Source organism: Grus americana, chromosome 11, assembly GCF_028858705.1.
Source record: "Grus americana isolate bGruAme1 chromosome 11, bGruAme1.mat, whole genome shotgun sequence".
Taxonomy (NCBI): Eukaryota; Metazoa; Chordata; class Aves; order Gruiformes; family Gruidae; genus Grus; species Grus americana.
The window spans coordinates 5,830,494-5,845,757 of record NC_072862.1 but is presented as its reverse complement, the minus strand read 5'-3'; the positions used below and the strand labels follow the sequence as shown (position 1 = coordinate 5,845,757).

Genomic DNA, 15,264 nt, shown 5'->3' with positions numbered 1-15,264 from the left:
GGAGAGGCTGGGGGGAGAGCGGGCGTCCCAGCTGACCCAAAGCAAGCTGCTCTAGACTAATATATCATGAGTGTTTTCATAGTTTCGTGCCCATTACATCTTGCTGAGCTCAGGCATAAGGATGCAGGGGATTTAGAGACTGTTTATTTTTGTTGTAGGGAAACAGGAAATAGTACACAAGGCTATAAATATATTTTGAGCTTCATATGACATCATAAACCTATGGAAGTGCTTCTCTTCTGATTTATGATGATGGACTGGTAATTCACAGGAGCTTTGGGTTTACTTTTTTTTGCTGTTGCAGTAACAAAGCTAATGGTGCAATCCCTGGAGGGGGTATTATATCAATAGTGAATTTTTGACCTCATTGCATACGTTTTAACTTCATGAATTAGTGACCCAGCTGACTGTAAAGCCTTCTATAGGCTTATTATAAATCTATCACAAGACTGGCAAAAAATTTTGGCCCAGATCCTAAACTCTGACAGGCATGTGTTGATGGACTGCATAGCAAGCACTTCCACTAATATTTCTCACTAATTATACCATATATTAAAAAAAATGAATGAAGCCAATGTTTATATGCAGCTTTAACTGCTTTTGATGTAAGAAAGCAACACAATCCCTAATAAATTTTCACCTTCAACATTTCTATTCATCATAATTTTTACCATGATGAATGAAGTTAGAACTGAAGAGGGAGGGGGTTCATCTTGAAATCTGTTCAGTGAATGACTGAATTTACTTCCCTTCCCCAACTTGCGTTGAGGAAGGAGGGAACAGATGGACACAGGAAGAAGAGGGAGGCGAGTGCGGAACGAAGGAGATGGGTGAGGAACAGATGGAGTCGGGGGAAAGCAAAGCGGAGAGTCAGCAAGGATGGTAGGAAAGTTTTCCGCTTGACCTTGAGTTGAAATGAAGATCTGCATACACCATGGGGCAGCTAGATTTTGGGATGCATCTTTTTTTCTCTCTCTGGCACTTACACCTCAAAGTCTTGTGGGCCATCCCAGCAGCCCAGTCCATGCCAGGGGATCTGCAGAACTGGAACCTAGCTTTTCTCGAGGGAACGGCTGCTGCAGAAGGGTGTCTGCACGGTGTTCAAGTCCCATAATGGTAATAGCAGGTGAGAAATGTGTGCAAATGCACTATCCAAAATCGGTCGGGGTGTTGTAAGTCTCCCAGGCACCCCAGCCAACCCAGAAATTGGAGCTTATGATTCTGAAGAGGTATCCTACGCCCTGTTTGTTAGGAGCCAATGGCCAAAATACTCAAAGTGATTTACAATTTTACCTGCTTAAAGTACGACTTTTGAGATGGTCTGATTTTCCAAATATGCTCAGCATCTGTACTTTGAGGTGTGTAGAATTATATAGCCCAAATCACTACTAAGTCTTGGAAAATCTTGATTATATTCTTAATTCTATTAAATTGCCTGCATAGAATCCATTGGTTTGCTAGCTGAAGAATGGAAGAGGTGAAAGTTAAATATTGGCCATGTGTGTCATTCCCTTTGAAGAAAATGGGAGCCATGTGCACTCCTCTAACAGCAAAGTTTGGCCTCAACTATGATTTCACAGCTGGGCCCTAACTTCAGGAATGCCAAAGCACTAAATGACTCAATTGGAGTAATCTGATCAATGCTGTATTTTCACCGTGGATTTAAATTGCACACGCAGCAAGAGCAGTTAGTTTTCTTCTCTCTCAAAATCACTTTTCTCTGCAGATTTGATAGCATAAATATGAAATTTTGCTCTCATCACGCAAATAAGTGAAATGGCAGAAAACGTATGTCAAATAAAATGCACAACATTACGTCCTTTTCACTTTTTGGAGGCTGTTTAAGAAAATGGCTTAATTAATTTTGACTGAATAAAAGGTTCCTTTAAGGCATTTCAATAGGTGACATGAAAAATGTTAATACGAATGATCAAGACAATGGAGGTTAAAACTGTTTTGAAAATATGTTTCTTTTATAGATCTCAGCTGTTGGAAGAGTTACAGAATAAATATACGGTAGTGCTGACATTCAGTGCTGTTTCATCTTAGCAAAAGAGTTTTTAATAAAGAAAATTCTTTTCAAGGAATGCTTTCTGCAGCCGGTCTTCAAAAGGAGGTTTTCCCCCCTCCTAGTTTAATAAAATTAAAGTAATTTATGTCATATTGATATGTCGATATGTTTTTCAATAAACTTTTTCCCAGAGATTTTTTTAAAATTCTCTTCACTTTAAAAATTATAATTATATGTCTTCCTCCCACTTTGAAAATGGCACAAGGTGCTCATTTGCAGAGCTCTACTGTTCAAATTTTCACTGAGAATAGAAATGTCATGACTCAGTTAACAATGCTTTATTATTCACATTGATCTTTTTTTATAGTGTTCTTTATCTCAAAAACATTGTAAATCAGATATCTTCCTCCCACTCTTTTGTTCATTTGCAAATTTTTATTATTCTAGTTTAAAAAAGCAATGGAGTGTCAAGAGTCAGTGTATATTGTTTATGTTCTTTTTTGCTTTAAAATTACTTTTAACTATAAAAAGTAAGATGTACAGCAGGAAAAAAAAGCTGGATTTAAGGATGCTTAAAAAAGAATCGAAGGGATCAGTGTGATTTTTATGTTGTTCGCTTACACTGTATAGTTGTAACGGACTTTGCAAGAAGGGGGACCAAACGCTTTATGAAAAGGTTTTTATGTTCTAATTCAAAAGTCCCTATTGCATCAGACATCATCATCTGCACTAGACACTGGACATAACTCATGCTCTCAATGAACACAATAGCAAAATTCACAACTGCTTCTGTAGCGTGTTCACTGGATGGTTTACAGGTGACTGCCCGGAGACCTGAACTATCCATCGCTCTGCGTCAGAGCTTGGCGCCAGGTCCTCAGGAGCCCTCGGCTGATGAGCACCAAGATAAATCATTGGATTTTCGCAGGAACTTCACAGCTTTGGTATCAAGTGTTAACTGCAGCAGAAGCATAACCTCAGCTGGTCAGCAGGCAATGCGATCCCTGAAACCCACGGGTCCGGGTGCGGGATACAGCTGTGCATCCTCCAGGAGAGCTGTGCCAGCGCCCCCAAGGTTTGTTTCTAGATTGGATCTTCCAAATTCTGCTTCAGCCATTGTTTTCTTTCCTACCAAGATTTTCTTTAGGTGTCTATTTATGTCCTGGATGTTGTGACTATGAAACGGCCTCCAAATCCGTTATAGTAATTGGGGTTAGTCCAGAGAGCAGCAGGATCTCTTGGCATTTCACATACTGCTTGCTCGTTTGGGGTTTTTTTGGTTTCTTTTTCTTCTACCTGTTTTGAATTAATTTCCTCCAGTTTATGATCAGGGCATCCTGGCATCCTGTGGTTACTCCAGCAGCTCTTGAAAGAGATCATCCTCTCTGGGAGTCTCTGAGAAGGAGTGGCTATTTCTGATGTTGAATTTAAGCCCCAGATTGGATTTGTGGATTTTGTAGGTGGTGTGGCGGCTCTATCACATGAAACAGCCCTAAAAAGCTTTTATAAAGAAAAATAAAATCTACTTCCCATATTCCTTTGTTTCTCTCTGTTTCAAGGCTGCACTCTCCTGACATTTTGCTAAAAGTGCTAATTAAACCAGCTCAGAGCAAGAAAGTCTCAAACTGAACCTGAACTGAAACCACACAGCCCTGTCCTTCCCCCTCCAAGTGGAGGGCTAAGCATCTGTTTGTTTTTATTAATGCCAGCCACCACAGGGCCGTGCCAGTCCCTGTCCCCTCCCCAGGCTGCAGGGATTTGGGAGGGGGCAGGTCCATCCCAGCACTCATGGGCAGCTGCTTGTTGTATGGCAGGGATAACTCAAACCCCTCAAATTCTCTTTATTCCTCACTGCAGAGTGTGAAGCTGGAGATTTTGATGCGTTATCTTATCTGAATTGATCATGTTCTTTTAGAATTAAAGAAAAATTATTACTACTACTACAGTCCTTGCCTCAACAGCACTGCTGCATTAATTCAGTCTTCCTTCCTCTCACGGTTAATTACTCACCCCATCAATGAGGTTAAGACTGTCTGCCAATATGATCAAGTTTCAGAAACAAAATCCTAACCAGGACGGAGCAGCCAGAAGAGGACAGGGCTTTATTTAACGTGCTGGCACAGTAACTGAAGGTAGGTCTCACCCATGGAAATGCTTGTGCAATTGCTCGCTCTGTTTAGTTTGGGAAATGTATAGATAATGTAAAACAGAAAATACTGAGCTTATTACAAGGAACCTAAACTCTGTGTCATTAAATTTGGAAAGCACTTAAAATTCTCAGTTTTATTTTTCGTAAGCACTGTCTGTTGAAAAGTAAAAATATAAGAAGGATCTCTAGGCAGAATTTGTGAACTTTCCAGTGAAAAGACAGCACAGTGGCTTCCTTTCATGTCCCAAGGTCTTTGGCAACTGTGCCACTTTCTGAATGACACTGAAGTTTTGTGCCAAGAGTTTATTCCCAAAGCAGGTATTACATACAAATGGTCACAAAGATATCCTTGCACAGCATTAATGCCAGAGGAGATCTGAGGCTGTCAGCATTTTGATTTGGTGGGGGGAAACACCATCAAAACCACATATATTCTTAAAATATATCCAAGCAGTTTAAACTCGGTCAAATAGAGCTGCAAATCACAGAAGATGCAGCATTTCTCATAGATGGTCCTTAAGGCTCTATTCGTGGTAAATTGGCATGTAGTAATATATGACTACAAAAACCCATGTCTTCTAATAAGTTATATGAAAGCTTTTCTTTGATTCGAATCCAACAACGAATGGCAATCTGTGAGAGTCTTATGTCTTCTAGAGACTTTCCTAGCAAACACTTCCATTTTGACCCTCTCAGCTGCAAGCCATACTGGAACACAACTGGGAGCTGGACTTGTCCACTAGTCCCAATGTTATTAATCTTATTGCCATCTGAGCACCACTCCTGGTGCTGCTGAGCAGCCTTTGCCGGACCATGCTGGAAAGCCATTTATTTAGCTCCACAAGGTCCCGATCCAGTATCAGCAGATGTCAATGGAAAGACTTCCAGGGAGCTCAACAGATCAGGCTCCAAAACAGCCTCCAACATGGTGGTCTTCTCTGGGTTTCTTTGCTCTTTTCCTCAGAAAGAGTTGTTGTAGACAAAGCACTTCACAGTATGTGAAGCAGAAGATGTATCATACTACACATGTTTTCACAAAATATTTTTTTCCTGGGGACATGAAAGATGCAGAACATCTATTCTGGGGGCACACAGATGACATCCACTGTTTCTTAATTATGCAATAATTACTTTTAGGATGGTGCGCTCTTGCCTACTCTGGCAAAGGCAAACATGGTAATATTTCTGCTCACAGTATTAAATACACTTCTCTCGCTGTGCAGTGGAAGTATGTGTTTAAACTCGCAGTCTATCACTATTCCTGGATAGTGTAGGAGAGCCCAGGAACGCTCAAGATGTCTTTTCCTGTGTATATTAACTTGTTCAGAACAAAATAGTGTTCTTAGAAAACATGAATCTTATGGCAGAAGAAAATTTCCTTCATGACTGTGCTACAAAGGTTTCCAAACAGCTGCTTATTCATTTGGGTGCCTGAAATATTAGGTTCAGCCTGCTCACAAGCGCAAACACGTAATTTCTTCTCACCGTGGCACCTTCACTGTGGTCATTTCTGCCTGGCTTTGTAATGTTGGCAAGTGCGGTACTAGCACAATGTCTTCATTGTACGAGCTTTCAGAGGAGAGCTGCAGAGTTCCTGCAACCTCGGTGAAATGCCAGCCTCTCCCCAACGCCGGCTGTTTGTCCTGCTTTGCAAGGAACCACACTCCCAAGGAGTTTTGCTAGTGTCGGATGTGAGCAGCGAACACCAGACGTTTCAGGTGTTGCTAGATGGTAGGGCAGCATGCTGTGGACCATGCACAGGGATCAGATGTTTGGTTGGGTGATGGTGACCTTCAGTGCACCGAGCTCATCAAAGCCCCAGGAGCGGCATCCCTTGCCCATCCTTCTCGGGGCTGCCTGGGCATGGGGGCAGGTCAGAGCTCAACCCTCTCCTCAACACTTCCTCACATCAAAACTTTCACTGAAGCTTTTGCTCAAGGCTTAGGTGTGCAACCCCCTCCAAGCAATGAGGTCACAGCCCAGGCCCTGAGAGGAAAAAGTGGGTGTCAATGAAATGGAAGGGGTGTCACTGTTTGAACACACAGATTAGGCAAAATCTAACCCCCATGAATCCTTCAGAGCAGGGCCTCTGGTTTGTTCTTTTTTCAATCTATTCTGTATTCAAAGCAAGTACATTTTTTCTGTCACTATACCGCTAGTGTTAACAACTATAAATGTATTAAAAACACAGGGGCATTTTAGTATGTGTATTGTGCATAAGAAATATTGTTACATGACAAGCTCCAATTGGCAAGTGAAAAGAGGTTTTATTGAAGGAAATAGCAGTAGCAAACAGTGAACTATGCAGAATAATGGTAATTGTTCCTTTAACATTGGCAGCGCGCGTTCACTTAATATGACTGCTCCTCTGTCTCTGCCTCATCCAGACCCAGAGGACCTGTTAGACAAGCAGGCAGCCACCTCTCTCTGGGATCAAGCTGTCAATGCAAACTTGCTTTCTTTCTATTTCTCGGAGCTAAGCTATACCCCCAGAGCTCCTGAAGCTTTTCCTGAGTGAAAGCTTTAAAAAAGCTCCATTCTAAATTACATCACACGAGCTGTTCTCTTCAGACTGACAGAACAAAAGCAGGGGGAGAAAATGCCAAAAGTACCATCTGAATGACTTCTGAGTCGCACAGAATGATTTACCTTCTCATGCTTTATCAGAGCAGACTAACATTGTCTTGACCTTGCCTACCAAAGCCCCAGCAGTGTCCTCTAACTAGCAGAGGAAGTTTGCATCGTGTGTGTTTGCAGTACAAATAAACACAGACACGTTGGGTGCAGGCTTTTTGCTTGCAACAGGGTCTTGGATGCCCCATTAAGAAAGGTCCTAATGGGAGCATGGTGCTTTCTAAACCTTTTTAGATGATGTGGTTGCTAACACAGCCAGCTCATCGTTACTAGAAGAGTCCAGCCTGTGGGTACTGCAGAGTTTGGTGTGCCTACCCTCTAATCAGTGACACCCCAATTAATGGTCATGATGAAGATTGCTGAGGGCCAGTGCCAAAATCTGAGAGGTCTCTCAGGTTGGCTCCAGCTGGGACTCCCCAATTAAAGGTCATCATCAGAAGTATAGGGAGCAGATAAGCATAACCTACTTCTGCTGTGGCTGAGTAGGAAGCAAATAAATTAGCGTTTCTCCCTCTTCAAAAGTTTTTCAGGTGGTATGGATTGGTTTGAGAACCCTCACTCAGGAAAACATCCTCAGCTGGGAAGGGAGGGGGCCATGGGCCTTGCTCCTCTTCCTCCTCCTTCTTCAGCAGATAAATAAAGGTAAGAGAAAGTAAGAGTGTTATGGCTGTTCTCCAGGTAAGGTGACTAGGTGTTGGTTTGGGGGTTGCCTGATCCCAGAGTAATCCACTAAGATCCTGCAAATTGAAACAAATAGGTTTTGTGTGGTTCATAGGCTGGTATTTTTGGGGTTCTTATTCAATTTTCTTCTTCAACTTTCATAAGAAAATGGTTGTGAGGTTAAGAGCTTGTTATCCTCATATTTAAAAGCTTGCAGACTTGGTCCACTGCACAGCACTTACATGGTTGTTCTGCTGTTTTGAGTGAATGTTAAAATGTTTCTTTAAGTCATTAATAGAAATAATAGTCTCATTTTAAAGATGGGCTGAAGGCTGAAACAGATGATGAGTCAGTATTAAGGCAAAAAATGTTGCTCAGTTTCCCCATGGAATTAGAATAATGGAGCTCATTTTCTTGCATGAAAGGCACCACCAGTAGCTGCAAAGATGTGGTCCTGTGTACTGTGGGGAGAAGGAGCTGAGATGGTGGGGGACTTACCTGAGCCTCCAAGGGGCTGTAGGATGGGGCTGCCCAGTTCTGGAAAATGAGAATGGGAGAGGAAGGCTTCACTAAATGGGAAATGTTCCTCAGGTGGTGAGGTAGCTTTGTTATCCCACACAGGTAGTGGTGTTTTGTAAACACCTCAAAACAGCATTGTTATCGGAGGAAAGAGAAAAGTCAAGCTACTGGGGCTGGAGACTTAATCCCCTGATTGACTTCACAAGTATGGAAAAAACAGCTCTTAATAGAAGCTGGGAGATACCCTTCTCTTTAAGGATCCGGTGTCCTCTAGCCTCTCACTGAGATGATTTTTTTTTTTCCCTGCAGGGGACACAGGCAGTTTTCATATGGTCAACAGAACTTGTCTTACCCAGAGGAGCAGAGACTTCCCAAGGATCCTGACTTCCTAAAGCAGCGTTCATCCCTGAGTTTCTGAGTGAGTAAAGTTTAATTTTTTCCTATGTCTTTTTGGTGGCTTGTGTCTGAGTGGTCTTCACACACCTGATCAGTAAAATGACTCTGCCTTGATCCATAAAGGACCATACTAATGCCCATCAAAGCTGACAGAAATGTTTGGCTTCAGGGCATACGATATCAGGTGCTGTATCTGCTTCCCACACCAAATCGTGAAAATCTTAATTAGGCAAAGTCTTCATTAAAATAATTGCAACAGAGGAAAATGCTGGTAATGAACCTGAAAACAGACCTCATAGCTGTGTGCTTCATCACATTCCTGTTCCTACCAATGGTACATACGAAGATGCTGGACTTTCAGTTTTTGAAGCTAGCAGAATAAGTTATTAATCATAACCACTGTAATAGGTGCAGTCTAGTTTTCTGAACCATGGTTTTAAGATATGGTGGATGTTCAAGTTCAGCTTACCCATCTTTATATTTCTGTTTCAGCATGGCAATGCTTTTTATGCTTTTAGGTTTATTTGGTGTTTGCACTGCCTTTGACCACTGTGGTATCTGAGTATCTCAAAATCAATAATGATGGCAAAGCACAAAACTTCATGGTGTTTGTAGCATTATGCATTTCCCCCCTGCTTAGAGGGGGAGACATAGGTCTTTTCTAAATGGCTGAATACTTGGGTGGCATTGTGATCCACTGGATGTGGGATTTTGTGCCACGTAGGTTGCTCAAAGAAATAACGTTCTGCAGTTTTTCTGGTAAATGTGGATCTGAATGCAAATTGTGAAAAATACTAGCCTACTGTGTAAATCTCAAGTTGTGCTTGTAATAGTGGCAACCAGAAGCTTGCTTGCTTATAAAATGAGGAAAACATGATCTGGACATAATTGTCAGACAGCAGACAGGGTGCTAAGGTCCTGTTTCCAGGCTCTTGATTCAAGCACAGCTGGCCTTTCAGCAGGACAGCGGCGAAGCTCCTCATGGCATGGGGACAAGCGTGCTTGTAGGTGAAGGCTTGTGAGTCTCCAGTGCCATGCCACAAGCAAGACCTGGAGTCCCTGGGGCACTGTGTGGCTGAGAAGAGATTAATTTGATTATGCCACCATGCAGACCACACTACTCTCCACTCCTACCCCACAGTGATTCACATCTTGTATTGCTCTGCCTGGTATGCTGCTAGCTACGTGCTTTGAGGACGTACACAGTGAATTACTTGTTCTCATCTGGACTGAGGTCCAGAAAGATTATCTACTGATTTCTAAGTAACTCTTCACCCTTTTTTTCTACAAGTATGTGTAAGCAAAGCTTTATGCTCTCTTTGAGCTTTTCTAAAAAGAGAACAGAAACGTATGCCTTTTTCTGTGAGTTTATTTCAAACCATGATTCTTCTGGGAGATGTGATTTGTTTACGTCTTTCCATAACAAATGACAATGGTTAAGGTTGCATCTCTGTCAACCTCTTTCTAAGTGGTTTCAAGTAGTTTACTTAGAGGGATTATTTCATCTGCCACAGAATGAGGCAGCTCTGAGGTAGTGTCTAGCTGGCACAGAACAAGACCACTGAATATTAGCTTAAGGCAGAAAATTTAAGGTCCAATGGACAGAGATGATCACAAGAGCATGGAGTGATAGTCTGCAAGTGTGCTGCACCTGAAGGAAAAAAAGAATTTGTTTGACTCTTCCTCTCCTGATGGTACTGGAAAGAGTGGGAAAGGCTAGAAACATCAAGTGCCCATTGGAGGTGGTGACTGTTTAAATCCTGACTGTCCCTCAATGCATGCTTGCACTAACCATCTAATTCTTGTGTGCCTCAATCCCCTATAAAATGAGGACATGTATAGTTCCTAATCATATATGATTGTTTGGGTGCTGAAGTCATGTCTGTAAGTTAATATATGCTCTGTAAATGCAGTTGTCAATGTCTTGTGGATGCCTTGTTCAGCTTCAGAGCCTTAAATTTTTATGCAGCAAACTTCTACAGCTATTAGCTTATGGTCACTAGTTAGCTACAGCAGGAGGGTCAAACTTTGGACACTAGTTTCTTTCTAGCCTGTAGGTTTCCTCCCCCTTCAAGTCTGTTTTTTACTCTCGCCAGTACCCTGCCTTCTGTTTAAAGGCATTAGTAATACCAAATAAAGCTAAAGATGCTTGTTACGACAACTATGTTGTTTCCTTTTTAATCGGAGCACATGCTTATGCCAGGTTTGGCATGAAGAATCTGTGTATGTGTCTAGTTTAGGGCACAGTAAGCTTATTTGTTAGGAGACTAGTGCATTACATATAGTTTTGCTTTTGTTGTATAATTTACTGGGAGGTTGGTATGAGCATCGGTAATTCATTTTTTACTTGGAGGTGGTGGAAATACAAAGAATGGGAAATAAGGCTATTGCGTTTCGGTAGCAGCAGTTGTCTTGTAGTTAAGTGGCCATCAAACCTTTCGTGGGGTGGTGATAAATTAAAAAAAAATCTTCAGAAAATGTATCAGTTTTCAAAGAGTAAAGAAAGATGCAGCAATTATTGTGACACAGGTTTGCAGGCTGTTTCTGATTATTCTTTTGGCTGGAGACTGGGGGTTTCTAATTGTAAGGTTAAGGAATCCTTTTTATCTATCTCTTGCCTCTTAATCCTATGCTAGACAGTATTGTTTTCTGTGCCTTTTGTCTTCTGGGGAAGAAGACAATCTCTGGCTCATGTGAACATCTTGTTAAAGTCTGCTGAGGATTAGGGGGTGTGACAGTTTTCTTGCTGAGCCTTTTTATTGGGGATTTTTATGCCTGCTTTTCTGGGAGGTCTTTGAAATGTCTTTTATGTAGCAATCATTTCACTCCTTCTTTGTTGTCTCAAATGTTGAGGCTGTATTCTTCTCATCTGTTCCTGTTTATATTCCATACTAGCTGGTCATAATAGTTTAGCTTGAAACTATCATCGTGCTGTGTGCTTCTGAATCGCAGGAGTGTTGCTAACTGCTCTAGGACAACTGCAAATTTGAGCTTTATTTTAGGGTGCCTGAAGCTTTGGCATGGTTGTTTGGTATGAAATACTGTTAAAGAGGTTCCAGGTGAAAAATAATAATCTAGGAATTGGACATTTCAAGTGTCCACAGCTAGGTATAGGCATTTAAAAATGCTTCTGCTATAATGAGATAGGTTCCCCTTGGGGTTGTGTTCATCATGCCAGCTGTAGCCGGTATGATAGGTGTTCAGTTTGGCCTAAACTCCTACAATAATCAATGGAAGAGACAAAGCCCATCCTGCTGGCAAGTCATGCCATGTTGACAGAAGAGTTTAAGCCAGTGAAAAAATTGCTCTTTGGAAGGTTTTTTTTGTCCCTGTTCTCACCCCATCCCTTTGTAGCTGGCTACAGATAAAATATAAATTATCCAGACCAGAAACCAAACTTCTAGGTGAATAAAGTTAGATAATACAAAAAACTAATCCTGGCTAAAGAAATGAAAGAACTTAGCTTTTCACAAGAAATTTGGAAGACTCTGGTAATTTCACGTTTCAGTTTCAGAAAGCTATGGGGTTGGTCAATGTACTTAAGAGATAAAACACATTTTTGCTTCCTAAAATTTGTATTTAATCAATCCTTCTATGTCTTAAGACACATGGACTTCTTGTATCTTTTTTAAAATTGGATGGTAAGGACATTGTTGATTTTTCCCACAGTGCTTATTTCTGACACTACGTAAGCTCAGGTACCAGCTGGGGAGATCCCAGATTCCATGTTACGTGAGGAGCCAGGGTTATGTAGTCTTGCTGATAATGGAAGTATCAGAGGCAAGTTTCTAAGACACACATATGGAAAAACTTGTTGCGTTACCTTCCCCTTTGAGAAGACTGAGGCAAAAATCATGTTTTCATGAAGTCATTACCAAAACTGAGTGACTAACGTGCAGAAGGTGCTGTTTCAGTTTCTTAATCTAGCTAAACTTTTATTTATTGTACAGTGTATCATATCTTACAGAGGAAGAAACTACCTGCATAGATGTTTATCTTTTGCTTCAATAAATACCTTCCTAAAAGCTGTTTTCTCTCTCCCTATCAAAAACTTGCCCCATGTAAGACAACATTTCCACCTGCCTTTGCTTGCAGCCTCTCTAGCCTAATTTTTAGTGTCTAAAGCCATATATAATATTGTTCCATTTCACACTTAACCACAAAACCCACTCTTCCAGATATGACCTCAGTTTATTTTATATCGCATGTCTTTTTCTTAAAGTATTTTATACATAGCATAATATGCAATGATACGGCACTGATGTTTATCAAAATTGTTTCACACTGTACTTATTTCTATTCCTGTCTTTTGGATCAAGTAAAATACAATTGCAGATTAATACCACCTTTTAAAATAGGTTTAATGTGTTTATTTTCTTAGCACATTCACTCCATCCACTAACTTGTTATATGGATTATATTTAATGGGAATCTTGTGGGACTATCAAAGGGCATTTATTTTCTATTGAAATAACAATTAAGATAACACACAAACTAATATAGTAATCAAATAAACCTGACAAATAACAAAAACTTTTTTAAAGCTGCAGAGGCATGCTAACAAATCTATTTGATCAATATATGGGATGTGAAAAAAGAGGAGACAAGATTGACTGATGAATAAAATGGAACTGACACAAATAGGCTGACAGCCAGTCGCAAGTCTCTTTAGGGCAAATGCAATTAACTTAGAATAATAGACTCAAATTTGATGGTTAGAAATGCATTTTTATTAACAATCACAGCCTGAATCATTATGCACTCTTATGAATAAAATTGTAGTTATACTGAAAGTCTGTGTGTACATGTATGCATGTACATACAAAAAAGCCTTCTTGGAGAGCTTTATTTTTGTGACAGAATAGCTGTATGAGCTTTAAAATATAAATCGTACACAAGTATAAATCTAAATATTCAAACTAGCGATATAAAAATCACATATGTGGTATGCTAGTATTAATGATAAAGGCAATAAGCATCAGTCCCAGGACTGCTTGTTCTTTTGGGATGTGAAATTGCAATCAGGGATTTACAGATTTCATTCTGAGGCAGAGAAGTCATTACTAGAAACATAAGCTCATTCTCTTTACTTTAATAGCTATTTTAAATCATTCATTTAGAAAAATACATTAACTATTTATTGTATAGGCAGTACATTTCTATTGGCATTCCATTTTCATGCTTTTTTATAATCCTTTTTAACAAATTATTTTATTAAAAGAAGATTAGAATTAGCAAAAGGATCCTACCAATTTTTGAAAATGCTACTCTTGAAGAAGGATATTTCCCATTATTAACAGGTATGCGGTATTAAAACTTTAAAGGGAGGGAAGATATTCAATTGCTAATGTGTCCTTTTTCTTTTGACCTTCATTGCAGAGGCTGATTGCTATTTGTAAATTGCTTTCAAAATTATTAATCTCATTTAATTTCTGAATAAATATATAATCTTCTTTTTAAAAAAAATCCTTGGGATTTAGATATGAAAAGAGCTGCCTATAGGATATGTTATGGTGGAAATGTCTCTTATTTGTGGGAAAAGATAAAATATACCACTTAATGCCAAGTAACTCTACTTGGTATTAGTGAAGCATAACATGAACATGAAACCATGATACCTGCAATGCTTGGTGCTTAAATATCTTGAGAAAAAGGTGTAACAGTAGGAAGTATAACTGCACTGGAAATTATTTAAATCTAGTGTCCTTGGTGGACCACTGTCTGGCCAGGCACCATACAGCAGCAGAACATGACGCCTTAGTTGCCTATAGTATGAAGAAGCTGGTGTAAAGCGTCAGCATGGTTCTCAGTTTCAGGGGTTGCTGGGCTGGATCCAAGAAGGAACCACACTTGGTTTTCTCCACTTTGAAGGTGTTTTTAATCGTCCCCATTTCTCAGAAGTGAGAAGTGCGCAGATGTACTGGGAAGGCAGGCTGCCTAGTGTCTGCTAGGGGAGAGGCCGTGGAAACCACTGAAAACAGGGACAGTGTGCGGCTGGGGAACAGATTTTTCTGGTGAACACCTGGTGTCTGGGGAATTTGTAGGCTGCCATTTTGGTTTTCTACCTCTAACTAGCCTTGAAGTCATTGCCATGAGATAAAAACTTCTCAGGAACTCCACCAGTTGCTGGAGACTTCCAGCCTTTTTTTTTTCTCCTCTCATAATCTATTCTAGATACAGCAGCCCACCACAACATTTCCTGAGCTGGCTTCTTGAATAGCGGGTATTGCCTATTCTTAGAGATAAGATGGATGGATCATATGTTGTTCTAGCACCACCAAACCTGGTGTGTGCCTAAAAAGGGAATAATATTGTTGGGTCTGGCATAGTTGTTCTATTTGACACAGAAATTGTTGCAAAATGCTCAGAGACTTGGACTGCCAAAGATTTCTCTCGGAACTGCCTTTGGTGTAGAGGAAGTTTGAGTAGTCAAATTTACGTTGCCTGTTCAATTTCTCCTTACCATCTCTGTAGATGTGCCACTGGAGACTGATGGAAGAAAAGTTACTTCTTGAATGTGATGCCAGAAAAAGAATATGTGCTCTTTTATGACCACGGTTACTTAATAGTTTAAATGAGAAACAGGTCCTAAAATAACTTACATGAAAGTTTTAGTAGGTAAACAGACTAAGGAAGAAAGACCAGATGATCTGCTGATTTAAATGGGGGGCAGCTTCTTTGTAGTCAATACACAACTGTATAGGGGACTGGGGCTGTGGGCTCAGTTCTTCCATCGTGTTGGTTTTAGGCTAGTGAAATATTGGTGAACTCCACACAATGTTTCCTGATGTATGGTGATGTAAGAGAAAGAAGTCTCAGGCCCTGCAAGATGATAGACTAATTCTCCACTGATGTAATCATCCAACCAGAACAAGAATGACTCACTCCATCCATA

At 40.4% G+C, this 15,264-nt stretch overlaps 1 protein-coding gene across 1 annotated transcript in view; it reads right to left on the bottom strand.

Annotated features, from left to right (window-relative positions):
• Positions 1-15,264, bottom strand: part of MDFIC2 (MyoD family inhibitor domain containing 2) — a 45,472-nt gene that overhangs the window by 10,733 nt on the left and 19,475 nt on the right. Inside the window, exon 2 of the mRNA XM_054838594.1 lies at positions 7,953-7,991. Within this exon, the coding sequence (XP_054694569.1) occupies positions 7,953-7,991 (39 nt within the window). The remainder of the gene's footprint in view (positions 1-7,952; positions 7,992-15,264) is intronic.